The sequence below is a fragment of the Archocentrus centrarchus genome, chromosome 22 (assembly GCF_007364275.1).
Source record: "Archocentrus centrarchus isolate MPI-CPG fArcCen1 chromosome 22, fArcCen1, whole genome shotgun sequence".
Lineage (NCBI taxonomy): Eukaryota > Metazoa > Chordata > Actinopteri > Cichliformes > Cichlidae > Archocentrus > Archocentrus centrarchus.
In genome coordinates, this window is record NC_044367.1 from 17,031,716 (window position 1) to 17,046,886 (window position 15,171).

General features: G+C 40.9%; 1 protein-coding gene and 1 non-coding gene across 2 annotated transcripts; both read left to right on the forward strand.

The window, feature by feature from the left end:
* The first annotated feature begins 823 nt into the window (after positions 1–823).
* atg9a (ATG9 autophagy related 9 homolog A (S. cerevisiae)) lies at positions 824–11,418 on the forward strand. The gene is made up of 20 exons (XM_030718952.1): positions 824–978; positions 1,285–1,340; positions 2,304–2,455; positions 2,584–2,627; positions 2,746–2,810; positions 2,968–3,117; positions 3,635–3,776; positions 3,911–4,051; positions 4,180–4,300; positions 4,431–4,606; positions 5,019–5,141; positions 5,392–5,579; positions 6,148–6,301; positions 7,701–7,880; positions 7,988–8,200; positions 8,295–8,518; positions 8,609–8,726; positions 8,833–9,103; positions 9,706–9,851; positions 9,952–11,418. The coding sequence occupies exons 3-20, from the start codon at positions 2,353–2,355 to the stop codon at positions 9,958–9,960; spliced, it is 2,568 nt and encodes an 855-aa protein (XP_030574812.1). The 5' UTR covers positions 824–978; positions 1,285–1,340; positions 2,304–2,352; the 3' UTR covers positions 9,961–11,418.
* A 254-nt stretch (positions 11,419–11,672) lies between these two features.
* Positions 11,673–11,745, forward strand: trnak-uuu (transfer RNA lysine (anticodon UUU)). The gene has a single exon. It is a non-coding gene; the product is annotated as a tRNA-Lys (tRNA).
* The last annotated feature ends 3,426 nt before the right edge of the window (positions 11,746–15,171 follow it).

The window sequence follows — 15,171 nt, forward strand, 5'->3', positions numbered from 1 at the left end:
GCTTGGTTAAAAAAAAACATGTCAAAACTTCTGAACTAATAAGAAATATTAACAATAAGAAGAAGATAATAATAAGAGAGAATAAGAATCTGTTTAGCTAACAAAGTTGGAAAACCTTACCTTGATTTGCTCTTAATCTCAATGTCTTTTTTTAAAGAAGAAAAAATAGTAAAACATTATTAGTTTTTGATTAAGATGATAAATTGCAGATATTTATTTACATTCCTGAGCAGAAAAAAAATTGTTTTAGTGGCTGAATTTATACTTGATTAATTTTTGACTTCTCAGAGATGTTCAGTGTGCGGGCTCAAGTTTGGATACAAAAACATGAATTCAGTTTGTTATTTGACTAATAGATAACAATATAATTTGTAGCTTTAAACGAGTTTTTGGCAGATTTCATTTTTTTTCTCTCTGTTTTTGTAACAGCTGGTCCAATAAATTTGTTAAGCACTGTATGTGGTTCATATGTGTGCTTTGTTTTCCTGCACAAGCACATAAATGGGTGGACACTGTATGTTATTATCCATACACTTTTGTTGTTTTTTCAAAGCAGTATGCAGATACCTTGTGATATACTTTATTATAAGTTATAGAGAAAATAACAGAATCAAAATTATTATGTTAGTTTCACACAACATGAAACTACTAAGAACGACCAGGCGGTGGTAGCAATCCACCATTTAATTAGAGCACGCTGAGTAAATGGTGAGTCGCTTATATAGGGCGTGTCAGTCTGAGCCCGCCTCTGCGCAAATCTGATTGGCCTTAGAGAACTCCTTTTCTTATTGGATAAGGCACCCTTCATTCAGAGGTGACGGACTCCAGGCAGCTAGCTGTTTCGAAAATGAAACTGGCCTGTGTTTGACTTCGAGAGGTAGACGTAAGAAAACGAAAATAAAAGGTTTATTAAAAAAAAAAAAATCCCGGCGATTTCACTTCGGCGGCCTGACACAGCCGAGGCTGAAGACGCAAACGGTGAGTACACAATGCTACCAGAGAGGTGGGGTGACATTTTTAAGGGAGTCAGGCCTTTGCTGTCAAACCACGACAACAACAACACCTGAATCACCTCTCCTGTTTTAGCTTCGTCCGCCGCTTTAGCTAATTACAATTTAAATGCAAGTGATCAAATTACTGGCGTGGGTTTTGAAAATGTGAGGTCGTGTTTGTTGCCCCGTCTCTGAAGCGAAATATTGCTTAAATTTCTATCCGGGTAATCTGTTGTGGTTGTAGATAAGAAGGAGACAGGCTTTAAGAAAACCGTTCCTCCTTTTCTTCCAGCTGGATATGTTGAGTAAACACCAGACCAGTTTTGGTCCTATTGTACTGGAATGGAGGTAAGTATATTTAATATTTCCTAACATATGTATCTATAGTCTCGCCGTGTATTTTTTAGGGGTCTCTTATTAGCTCGTAATAACCAAAGTCAATACACCACACCGTGTTGTTTATCTTGGGATAAGCCACAGCTTACATGTTCAATAAATTAGGTACAGGAACATTGGTCTTTTTTAATGTAATTTTTGTGGAATTTCCCGAGATTTTTGGGTATTGGTGTCACAGTTACAACAGTAGTCAGACAAAAGCTTTTGTTTGGTTTTACTTTCACTTAATTAGTCATTTCAAGTCTAATTATTACAGGGTTTATTTTATTCATTGAATTCAACGCTGTTGCTGCTATGTATTGCGTAAGGATATTGGGACACATTGTATATGTGTGCTTTAGTCCAGTGTTTGTCTGCTTCAACACGGGCAGCCTTCAGTATCTTAGAAACAGTGCATTTTACCAGGAGACCTAGTTTTGAATCCCCTTTGTCAGGAAGTATCTACATCCAGCTTCTGCTTCTGATCTTGACCTCTGACCTTCCTTCTGAAGGGTCAGCAAAAATTTAACTATAGAATCAATAAGGAGTAAACCAATAAAGAGTTATACTCGAGGTGAATGCTGGTGGGTCTGGTGGATGTTGTAACTTGTGTAGCATGTTTGCTATAATGTATGGGTGTCAAATGTAGTTGATTTTTAACCAAGAAATGAGGCATAAACTTTTCTCATTCCTTTATCAAGGTAAGAGCAGAGGTGGCGGTATATGTGCAGTGCTGCTTATACATAAATGAAACTTAGCGGAAAGGAAGAACCTATTAAACTTTGGTGAAACCTGATCATGTTCTTTAAAACTGAGAGATAAGGCACTGACCTTGGTGGAGGATGCACTCTGTATTACGCTGTTTCTTCTTCTCCCCATTGTGTCCAACATTTGCCCTCTTATTTTCACTCCTTAACTTTCCCCTCCTCTCTACAGTCTGTAGCAGCAGGTTTGACTACTTGGTGAGAGTGAAGCTGCTATCAGTATGGCCCATTTTGACACAGAGTACCAGCGCCTGGAGGCGTCATACAGCGACTCTCCCCCTGGAGAGGAGAACCTGCTGATGCATGTTCCTGAAGGGGTTAAATGTATGACATGCATACACAAATCACAAGCAAATATGAGACTTTCTCAAAGAAGCACACTCCTTTTGTTTTATGTTCACAGTGATGCCTCAGAACAAGATTGTCACTAATTTGAAACAAATCTTTTGCAGCTCAATGGCACCACATAGAAAATCTGGACCTGTTTTTCCAGCGAATATCCTTTTTACATAATTTTGACATATGTCTTGCATATTGTGTTCTGAATTGCACTGCTAAGCAAATTATGTTTCACTGTCTTCATAGCATTTACAGTATTCCTTAACGCTTATTACGTCTATAATCTGCATCAGAAGAATGGGTTCACTTGTATGTTGTTTGGAGAGATTTTTGAGCTGGTGTATGTATCCTCTTTGTCAGAAGTTATATTTTTCAGCCAATATAACATTGACTTATCTGTAGAGTATACTGTGTCTTATATGTTTGTTTTTATATTCTCCATTCCTTCCCTATCTTTCCACTTTACTTGGCACCTATCTCTTTCTTTCTCTGTGCAGTCAGTTGCTGTTTGTGGTTGGCTTTACAGTGTTCCTTGCTAACTGTGTCGATTATGACGTCCTTTTTGCCAACAAGTTTGTAAATCACACCGATTCATCTAAAGTCACCTTACCTGATGCATTCCTCCCAGTGGATGTCTGCAGTGCCCGGTGAGTCTGACACTGTATTTGTTTTGTTGTTTTTGAAGAGACACTACTGTAGCTGGCATTCAAAATAATAATATTTACTGTATTCTGGGCTTGGTGCACCCCTTGGTTCGCTGTTTGCCTGAAATAACACATTTTAGCTCCTCTATCTTTGAGCCAGCTTTTTTGTGATTGGTTAAAAAAACAGAAGGTTTGAACAGCAGGTGGGTGGGGCTTCTGCACTTGCAGCCAGGGATGTGTGCCTGAGATGACAATATCAAGATTGTTCGCCCTAATTGACATCATATAGAGCCGAGAGTCAAAAAAAAACATCAAGCGTTTAAAGCAATCTGAATCATTTAAGTCCATCTCAAATCATCATATGATACTAACTTCAGAAATTATTCGAAAATAAAGCATGTATATTATCGGTCCTTTACCCAGCTTTGCTCCCAATTTGTTTATTATTCCAATAAACATGACAATTTTTGCAAGTGCTGCCCTTAATGCTGGTGAGTAATAACATTTTTTTCATTTTCAGAATCAGAGACAATGTGTTCGTGATCTTTGTGCTGATAATTTCTGGGGTGTTTTGGCTACATCGACTTGTCAAATTCATCTACAATGTGTGCTGTTACTGGGAGATCCGTTCCTTCTACATCAACGCCCTTAAGATGACCATGGTGAGTTTTTTTCAGTTGGGATGTTGGTCATGTGAGGGTTTGTCCTGTTGGTTTTAGATACACCCAGTAATGTTTATTATTTTCACCAAGAATAAGGCCCACTCTCTAAGCTTTATGGTGCTTTTGTGCTTCAGTCAGAGCTCCCCTATGCAACATGGCAGGAGGTTCAGGCCAGGATTGTTGAGATCCAGAAGGAGCATCAGATCTGTATCCATAAAAAAGAGCTGACAGAGCTGGACATTTACCACCGCATCCTCCGCTTTAAAAACTACATGGTTTGTGCATTTCCAGTGAAATTTTAAAGTGTTTGGTGGCTGAACACCTCCTTTCAGACATAACAAAATGTCTGAAAGGACATTTGTATGTAACCGCAAACCAAACCTTTCTTCCTGTGCTTCTCTAGGTTGCCATGGTGAATAAATCACTCCTTCCTGTGCGATTTCGACTTCCTGTGCTTGGGGAATATGTGTTTTATACTCGCGGTCTCAAATACAACTTTGAGCTCATCTTCTTTTGGGGGCCAGGTGTGTCATCATTTATGAGTGTGTGCTTTTGCAAATGAATTATATCCTGTGTAGGTAAAATGATCTGTTTCTAAGAAGAAACCTTTACTTAACCTCTGCCTTTTTTTTTGGTTTGTTTTCATTCCTTTAGGCTCTCTGTTTGAGAACGAGTGGAGTCTAAAACCAGAGTATAAGAGAGGAGGTAACCGGCTTGAACTTGCGGACAGGCTAGCATCTCGTATCCTGTGGATCGGCATTGCAAATCTGCTGTTGTGTCCTGTCATTCTCGTGTGGCAGATCCTCTATGCCTTCTTCAGTTATACTGAGGTAAATGATTTGCATATTAATTAACTAAATGGTAAATGGACTGGTTCTTATATAGCACTTCTTCTTTGCTTGTGTGTGTGTGTATATATATCTTTTCCACGAGCACTCAAAGTGCTTTATACAGCATGTCGCATTCATTCATATTCTAAGTGCTTTCTATCTAACATTCACACATATACAATCCGATGACCGCATCGGGAGGAACTCTGGGTTCAGTATTTTGCCCAAGAGTACTTTAGTATGTAGATTGGAGCAGCCAGGGATCAAACCACCAGCTTTCCAATTAGTAGATGACCTCCTCTACCTCCTGAGCCACAGCCACCCCAAACAATTTCATTTTGCATTTAATAGTGATGACAGTGTTTTTAGATATTTTATTTATTTATTTGTGTGTGTGCGTGCGTGCGTGTAGGTGATCAAGAGAGAGCCTGGTTCTCTGGGGGCGAGATGCTGGTCCCTCTATGGTCGATGTTATCTGCGTCATTTCAATGAGCTGGACCACGAGCTCATGTCACGCCTCAGCAAAGGCTACAAGGTCAGTGCACCAACTCATCTCCTGCACATCTTTGATGGTCATAACTACCTTTTTGTTCTCTGAAAGCTAGGATTATAAAGGCTAATCTGTAAATCCTGCCTAAGTTTATAACACCAGTGGTTTTCCTGTAGATAAGAGCAAAGAAAGATTTTTTTTCTGGTGCTTTTATATTCATTGCCTGTAGAGTTAATAATCAACCCCATTTCCTCCTTCTCTCTTCCTCTTTGTATTCTGTTCCTGTTTCATTCAGGCTGCATCCAAGTATATGAACTGTTTCCTTTCACCACTGCTCACAGTGGTTGCCAAAAATGTGGCATTTTTCGCTGGGTCTCTTTTGGCCGTTCTCATCGCCCTGACCATCTATGATGAAGACGTTCTTGCAGTGGAGCATGTTCTCTCATCCATCACACTGCTTGGAGTGTGTATCACAATCTGCAGGTAGGGATTGATGGTAAAATTGTTTAATGGGAAGTCAGAATAAGATCAAACCCAGTTTACCTCTGTTCAGTGGAGTTGAAAAGCAGAGTAGAAAGCAGCACAGCCTGCAACCACTAATCAGTGCAACTGTATAAATGTCTAAAATTGTTTACAACATCCTAACTTAAATTGCAGACATCTACTACAAACTAAAATCTCACTATAGCACACCGGTCTCACTATGTAAAATATCAACCATTAACCATGAGCTATTCCTTTATTGCCCTTTTAAAGTTTGATGAAGGATTCCCGCCAGCTTTTTCCCAGTAAAGGTTTCAGTGGTGATTACAGGAACAAGCGCTGCTCTTTTCAACACTAGCAAAACTTTTCCTTTCACTCCACCTGACCTCTGTGACAACTGAGAGCTACAGAGTTATGGATTAAACGAAGTATCGAAGCAAAAAATTTGCGTTGAGGATTTTTTTATCGAGTTATTTGAGTTGCTTGATGAATCGTTGCAGCCCTAATCTTAATCATGAGCTTCACTTGGAAAAGTAAGCTCTCCTCCCCCTATTCTCTCCCTCTACAGGTCATTTATTCCTGATAAGCACATGGTGTTCTGCCCTGAGCAGCTGTTGCGGGTCATTCTGGCTCATATCCACTATATGCCTGACCACTGGCAGGGCAATGCACACAGATACGAGACCCGAGACCAGTTCTCCCAGCTCTTCCAGTACAAAGCAGTGAGTACAAAACCTGAACTATGAATAAGTGTTAAGACTTGTAAAACCTCTTCTAAAGGCATTTTTCAAAATTGACATTGAACATGTCATAACATGAAAATGTAAGCTAAACTAATGGAACCAAATCATTATAATATTATGTACCCTTGTTCTGCTGTTTGCCTCTGCCATAGTGAAGGCCGGTAGAAAAGGCATTTTTCAGTTATTCTACTGTATATTTGCTGGTGTTTTGGGGAACTATGTTTTGTTGCAAGGGCCAAGTTTTAGCTGGCAGCCTCATATTTGACTCTAGAATACTTGCAGAGGAGTTTGTGGTTGACTCAATGACTGCAAGGTGCCCAGGTCCTGTAGCTGCAAAACAAGCCCAAATCACGCCCTCTCCACCACCATGCTTCAAAGTTGGTATGAGGTGTTTGTGCTGATATGCTCTGTTTGGTTTTTGCTAAATCTGGCACTGCTCATTATGGCCAAAGATCTTCGTGTTGATCTCATCTGACATTGTTCTAGAAGTCTTGTGGTTTGTTCAAATGCAACTTTGCAAACTTAAGCTGTGCTGCCATGTTCTTTTAAGAGAGAAGAGGCTTTCTCCTGGCAGCCCTTCCAAACAAGCCACACGTGTTCAGTTTTTTCTATTTGCACTGTTTGAACTTGAACATTTAACGTGCAAACTGAGGCCTGCAGAGTCTGAGACGTAGCTCTTGGGTTTTTGCAGTTTCTCTGAGCACAGCAATGTATAAACACACCTGAATGCTTCAGACCGAAAGAACTGCTAAAATGTCTGCTTTCATAGAGATGCTCACACTTCCTGATGATCACTCAATCAAGTGCATTTGATTAGAAGCACCTGGCTGCTACTTAACCTTTTAATTCCAATGGAAGCAGTAAAGGAGTACTTATTCACACACTCATTCTACATTTTGGCTTAGTTTTTGTTAAATAAATAATGACACATTGTAATATGCCTTGTTTCGTAGCTCATCTAAGGTTGTAATAAAGTTAGGAGCTAATATTTACTAGCTCCCAACTGTACTTTCTTTGTACCATGACTGTATAGGAGCTGAATATCTTCCACTATTTAACTGTTAATTACCAGAGACTATAGTCTCACCATGTATACACACACACACACACGCACGCACTCCATCTACCACTAATGAGCTTCACATTCACTGTTATTTGGATTCATGTCTCCTAGGGATTGGAAAATTATCAGATTCCGGCTATTGACTGTGGGTTTTTGGTTCCATGCTGAGAAGCATAATATCGCTGTTAGAAATAATTTACTCTTCCTTGAAGATTTCTACTGCTGACAACAATTTTGAAGTTTAAATGTGAATGTGTTCAAAAAGAAGACATTTTTCATGTTTCAGTGTGCAGTTTACCCTCTGTTTTCCTCCAGGTGTTTATTCTAGAGGAGCTGTTAAGTCCAGTGGTGACTCCCATCATCCTCATCTTCTGTCTAAGGAGAAAGTCTTTGGAGATCATTGATTTCTTCAGAAACTTCACTGTGGAGGTGATCGGGGTGGGAGACACCTGCTCTTTTGCTCAGATGGACATCAGGCAGCATGGACACCCTGCGGTGAGGGACTGCCACAGAGCAGCCATACTGATGACATATGTAGATGCAAATTCAAAAGTGTTTATGGCATACATTAGATTGATTGATAATTGATCCTACATCTGTAGTGGATGTCAGAAGGGAAGACGGAGGCATCTATTTATCAGCAGGCAGAGGATGGGAAGACGGAGTTATCGCTGATGCACTTTGCGATCACCAACCCCCAGTGGCAGCCTCCTCAAGAGACTACACACTTCATCAGCCAGTTGAAAGAAAGAGTTCACAGAGAAGCCACAGGGGCTCCTTCTGACACACATCCAATGTCTTTGTCAGAGTCTGAGGTACGCTGATAAACTAGCGCGAATCATTAATCAAATGAATTGCATTTTCACTGGTAAAAAATTGATTTACGCTCTTTCTTTCTTTCTTTTCTAGCCACGGAGTCTCATCGCAAACCTCTTGACAGGTCCCTCCACACTGGCGTCAGTTCATTTTGGCCGGGACAGTTCTTTAACAAATCATGCAACAGCTGGCATAAGCGATGGAGCGTCTGCCTTACGCTCTCTTTCCCCAATTAGCAGTAGCCTCCACTTGAGAGGCAGTTTGAGTGCAGCTCATAGGGCTGCTGGGTACACTGGCAGAGCAATGGCAGGCTCGGGGTAGGAAAAATACTCTTTTTGATTAATTTGAACTCATTTTCTCTTTGCCTTGTGTCCAATTTTCTCTACATTTGTTCTCTCCTCCCATAGGACCGACGCTCGAACTGTGAGCTCAGGCAGCAGTGCATGGGAGGGTCAACTAACCAGTTTGGTCCTATCAGAATACGCCTCCACTGAGATGAGCATCCATGCACTTTACATGCATGAGGTATGTGCATGCATAAGAGAGGTATTATGAATATTTCACAGATCTTATCCATCCTGGGCCATTGTCATGTTTCTCATTTGTTTTTTTTTTTTTCTTCCTCTTGAAGTTACATAAACAGCAGTCTCGTGGCGAGCTGTCCCGCCACACTTGGCACAGACAGGAGAGTGACGAAAGCAGCGACAGCATCCCAGATGAAGTAAGGAGCGAACCCAATCATCATTCAAGAAACTTCCCTCGCTCACATACTTTCCCCACCACTGTTCCCAGTCCTAGTGCCATTCCCACTTCAGCTTCAGCCAACAGCAGCACTGCTCTATGCCATGAGGGGGCAACATCACAGAGCAGCAGTCAGAGACACCACAGTGGACCTACAACTGGTATCTATGTTTTTGCTTGCTTGCTTTGCTTTTTAACATTAGGACCTTTTTAAGGTTATTATAATAAATCCTTACTTTTTTGCAGCAGCATTTTTGCGATGAAGGAATGTATACATGAATACATGTGAAAACCTGTCCTGCACTGGAAAGTATTCATCAGTTGTACCTATAGACTGTATATAAAAGACAGATGTAGATTTTGGATCTGAAAAGTGAAGCTAATGCAAAGTGCTTTAAACCTGCATTCTTTCAAATTACCATAAAGAGACGACTGAAAAAAAGGAGTCGGTTATTTAGAAGTCTATGGGGAAAACAACCCTTAAGCTCAGTAAGCATTTTGCTGATGAATGTATGGTCTCAATCTCTATTTCAAAGGCTTACTTATTACAGCATGATGTTCATTTTATGAATCATGGTTTCCATTAGAGAAAAATGAGGAGTAACCCATGTAGGCATGAGGGTGGGCCGACATTGTGTACTGGTTACCGGTCCAGTTTAACTATGTTTTCTGGAGTATTTGAGTTGTACAGTGGATAAAGTAGCTGTACAGTTACTACACAGATGTGTGTTTAATGCTGATTTGCTGTCTGTCTGTTTTAAAGACCCTTTTGGTGCAGGGGTAAAGATAGTGAGGTCAGCCCGTGTGCCAATGGGAGGGTGGGCAGAGGATGGTCAAGCAGCACCACGACACCATGAACCACTACCAGAGGAGAGCTCAGAGGATGAAATGCCTCCTCACATACACAAGGTGAATCTGCTTTCTTTCTGTGTACGCAGCTGCAATATTAATTTGCCTGTGTTCACTGCAATTAAATGGATATTTTTTCCTTCTCTTTCTCTCACTTTAGGTTACATAATCAAGCCATGTCAATAAGTACCTGCATCCTTCCATCTATAGATTTCAAACCACAGATCTTCATCCAGACCTTTTCCAGGACTGACCATCTGATCTGATGGATGATGATGGAAATGCGCAAAATCAGTGAAACCACCTGGACAGGTTTAGATAGATTGAGCCTTTGGTCATTAGAATAAACAGTAAGATTGTGACATCCAGGCCATCCAGACCTTCAGGATCAAGTTATTTCTAATAACCACTGAGCACATCCGATTACACTACACATTTTTAAATGTCATATGGGTTGTGCAATGAAAGTGCATGTGCTGTTGAGACACAGTGCTAGTGAACACCAAGCACTGCTGGAAAATACAAAACAGTTTGCTCAGATCAGACCACAACAGTCCGGACTGTGCTGTCTGTGTTTTTCCCACTTTTGTAAACAAGATACTATAAAATGACGAATGTCTGCATAACAGTGAAATGTGTTTGGAAAGATGCTGTTAACACAGAGACTTTTATTGCATATATATCTGTTCATGCACTGATAGCAGCAGGCTGTGGAACATACCCTATACTCTGTATTTCAGCTTGCATTTTGCCTCTTGGAAAATTATATGAAGGTCTCATTTGGTATAAAATTCACCTATTTTTTTGTAGCATTTTGTTTCAATTCGTTTTGCATCAATTGCTTCAAAATGTTCTGAAGTCCAGAAAATCTGTCTGCATTTGCACAGATTGATGTTTGTTTAAAAGATTAATGGTATTGATTTGAGTGGCCGGGTATTCTGCATGCAAAACACGCACTCTGTTATCAGGTTATTTCACAGCAGCCCAGGGGAATATTGAATCAATTTTGATGTGTATGCAAGCACTTTTAAATCTGATGTCTTTTTCTTTTTTAAATCCTTTATCCTTTATTCATTTGTCAACAGATTTGCTAAATAGTTCCGTAGGCAAACAAGGCTGTTTTAAGCATGTAATATTGACTTTTCTGGCTTACAGGAGGGTCCCAGAGTGCGTGGACATCACATATTCATCCTTCTGAAGAGTAGATGATACCACAGCAAGAATAGTTTACTGTGTACCATATCCAAACAGAGCACTGAAGCTGTCTGTTCCCCTGTCTATATGCCAGCTCTTTACACGGAGAATGATGCACTTTAATAAGTTGTTAAAGCAGAGTGTCACTTAACTTCGACTGTTTTCATCTGTGTATTTTCGTATACATATAGTTAAATTATTTTATTTTCCAAAGGGATGTGCCATGGTGATTTACACCCGTGATTCAAGGTTGTGTTTTTTTCTGCCGTACTCCGGAGCGAGATGAAGAAGTGTTGTCGGTGGAGGATGCAGTGATTAACGTTAGACTTAAAGGTTTAGATGAGCGTTTTTGTTTGCTTGTATTATAAATCTTGTAAAATACCGATTTGTACAGTTGTAAATTCGTCTATTAAAAACGATGCAATGAGTTTGAGTGTGCACTGACAAACTGTCAATGATCCTGTAAATAATTGGTTACGATAATTAGGCTAACCTTTTGTATTTTAATCTCGCTTTAAGGCTACATGAAGTTACAAAAGGCTCCTTGTACCGCTAGGCTAAGTTTAGCTTGCTAGCTTAGTTCACCGCACAACGCCGAATCATCGCGGAAGGTGAAAGAAAACTATGAAATTGGTGAAATAAATTGACGGCGAAGTCTTATTGTGTCCTGTGGCTTCAGCTGACAGAGCCCGGATAGCTCAGTCGGTAGAGCATCAGACTTTTAATCTGAGGGTCCAGGGTTCAAGTCCCTGTTCGGGCGAATAACTTTTCTCTTTCTACTGAAGACTGACGAATAGAATTCAGTTTAGGCGCACGTCAGTCTCAGATTGGAGGGGAGCATCGTGATTGGCCGAAATCCATTGTACCCTGTATCGTGATTGAGTGCTGTCCAATCTCACAAAGGAAAATGGCTCCTCTGATATTAAAATGAGATTGGAGCTTGTACATGAGTGAAATTAGATACTCGGTCTACAGGTAGATGTGCTATACTTCTCACAAAGTGTTTTGAACAGCTTTTTCTAAGTAGCCTCAATTAACTTGACTCTTTCTCTCCCCTTGTTAGTCTTGTTTGAGATTTTTTTTTTCCCAACTTGACGCAAATGGTAGTACACAAAACTATTATTTCAAAGTAATCTATTTAAAATTGGTCATTTGGATGTAATGTCGAACACAGGAACATTTCTGAACAGAGGAAAGAAGGCAAGCAGACTTGGTGGTATAAGGAAGTACAGGGAAATAAATGAAGGAAGAGATTATCAAAGAAAAAGTGGGATAGTTGGAAGACTCCTCCTTCAGCTTGATGGCTCCCTTCACCTCCGGTGTCCACCATCTGGTTTGGGGATTACCACCACACAGTGGCGGATCTAGGATTTTTCTGAGTAAGGGGCCATCAAGGGGCCACAGTATTCATAGAGGGGCCAAGTATTTGTGGTAGATGTGGTAATATACGGACCAATAAAAATTAAAGCCATTACATTACAGTTATGGTAAATCTTATCACCATGAGAATATCTTATCACCATAAGAATTCAGTGAACTTATGTGCCATTTCACTAAATAACAATATCAGACATTTCATAGATTACAGCATTAACTGTTGTTGCTCTCCCTAAATGAGTTCTGACCTGATGAAAAGGGGCTGAAGGTGCCCTGCTCTTGACCAGTCTCTGGTGTACGGTGTTCTGCTGCTCTCTGCCTCCTCTCACCCTGCTCATTTTCAGCTGGCAGACTCACTCTTTTGCTCAAAAACTGCTGAATTCCCGCCTGAGACCTTTCTTTTCATATTCTCTATCACTGCCAAACTTTATAGTTAATGTTAACACACAAATGCAAATTACAAAGAAGTACATGAATTAGTGAAATGCTAACATTCATGTCTAAACACAAGTAGGGCCTCAGTTAACATTACTCTTAACTAACTTTGCTTCTTAAATTAATATATATACAGCCACAGATCTGATGATACAATTACAAAATTGATAATCTTGCACTTATGATTGTTATGTTCGAACATGGTGTTTGTCATGGACAGCCTGTGGTTTGCACAGAAGTCCAATAACAAAACACCACTTGGGTTCAGATCAGTCAGGCCGTTCCTCCCAATCATGCCCTTCCAGGTATCACTGTCGTTGCCCATGTGAGTGTTGAAGTCTCCCAGCAGGACGATGGAGTCGCCGGATGGAGCACCCTCAAGCACCCTGCCCAGGATGATTGTTAATCTGAAAAAAGTGAAGCTGGCTCCTTCTATCAGAACATTTGCTTGCTACTGCTCTGTGGTCTCACTGCACCTGTTTGTTCTCTGCTCAGGAATCCAGCGCTATCTCTGAGTGAGTTACCGGGAGAGTTTTCTCTGTGGAGAGATTTATCTGTGGACCTGTCTGTATTGGAGCCTTGGATTTGCTAACTGGAAATCCTTCAGTTGTCAGAGTCTTGCCTTTTGCTTCACTGTAAATAAACCTGTTAACTTTTATTCCGAGTCTGTGTCTGAGCTCCATCCTGCACCATAGACTATGACAGAAGATTAATATGAAAATGGTTGCACTTTTGTAAACTTGTATGATCATAAATGTATTCACATTACAGAGGTGTGTGTCTAACAGGTGATGTTGCATGGTGTAATGAAGATAGGTGTCCCTCTGCATATGCTGCTGGGATCGATGTCATCCCTGGTGAGCATGGAGGGTTGCTGATTGGAGGCTGATGTTGTGATTGCTCTAGGGGCAGGACCATGGTGACAATGATGCACAGCACCACTCTTTGTTATGAGATCAGGTCTTACAAAAACATGGTACCATTGGTGACTATCCTAGAAATGAAGATTTGTGACTTTGTTGAGACAAAAATAACAATTTGATAAACAGTGTAACAAGTTTTCACTGTGTGTGTCTGTCTATACACACACTATATTGACAAAGGCATTTTCTAGTCTGCCTTCACACATATGAACTTGAGTGACATCCCACACTTAATCTAGAGGGCTTTTTTTTTCTTCTTTTTGGCCACAGCAGCAGTGGAGAGAGACAGGAAATGGGGGAAAGACACAGGGGAAGACACGCGGGCAAATTGGAGATGGGCTGGGACTCGAACCCGCGCCGCCTGCACCGTAGCACGGCATACGTATCTGGTCGCTGGCTTCACCACCAAGCCACCCGGGCACCCCAAATCCAGAGGGCTTTTAATATGATGTCAGCCCACCCTTTGCAGATATAACAGCTTCAACTCTGTTTATGAGAATTTTTGACCATTCTTCCAGAAGCACATTTCACAAATGTGCTGGTCAGACATTGATATTGGATGAGAAGGCCTGGCTTGCAGTCTAACCCTCCCAAAGGTGTTTGATCAGGTTGAGGTCAGGACTCTGTGCAGGGCAGTCAAGTTTTTCCACATCAAACTCACTCATCCATGTCTTCATGTACACTGGTGCACAGTCATGTTGGAACAGGAAGGGGCCATCCCCAAACTGTTCCCGCAAAGTTGGGAGCATGAAGAGTTCCTTTCACTGGAACTCAGGGGCCAAGCTAAACTCCTGAAAAACAACCCCCCACCCCCCCATCAAACTTTACATTTGGCACAATGAAGGCAGACAAGTACAGTTCTCCTGGGAACTACCAAACCCAGACTCGTTCATCAGATTACTAGACAGAAAAGTGTGATTTGTCACTCCAGGGAACAGGTCTCCAATGCCCTAGAGTCCAGTGGGGATTTGCTTTACACCACTACACCTGGTGCTTTGCATTGCATGTGACCTACCACTTCATGGGTGATTTGTTGTCATTCCCAAGGTCTTTCACTTTGTTATAATACCATTAACAGTAGACAGTGGAATATTTAGTAGTGAGGAAATTTCATGACTGGACTTGTTGCAAAGGGGGCATCCTATCACGGTACCCCACTGGAATTCACTGAGCTCATGACTGCGACCCATTCTTTCAAAAATATTTGTAGAAGCAGTCTGCATGCATAGGTACTTGGTTTTATACACCTGTGGCCACGGAAGTGGTTGGAACACCTGAATTCAGTGAAGTGAATACATTCAGCAATATAGTGTACTGCTCAAGATGCACAGTGTGAGCAGTGCAGTGAGTGAAGCCACCAGGTGATGAAAGGGTCATAAGAGGTATGACTTGGAGCATCATGTTGTACATTATAATCTGATGCACCTCAGCATTTTGTGTCAACATCAGCT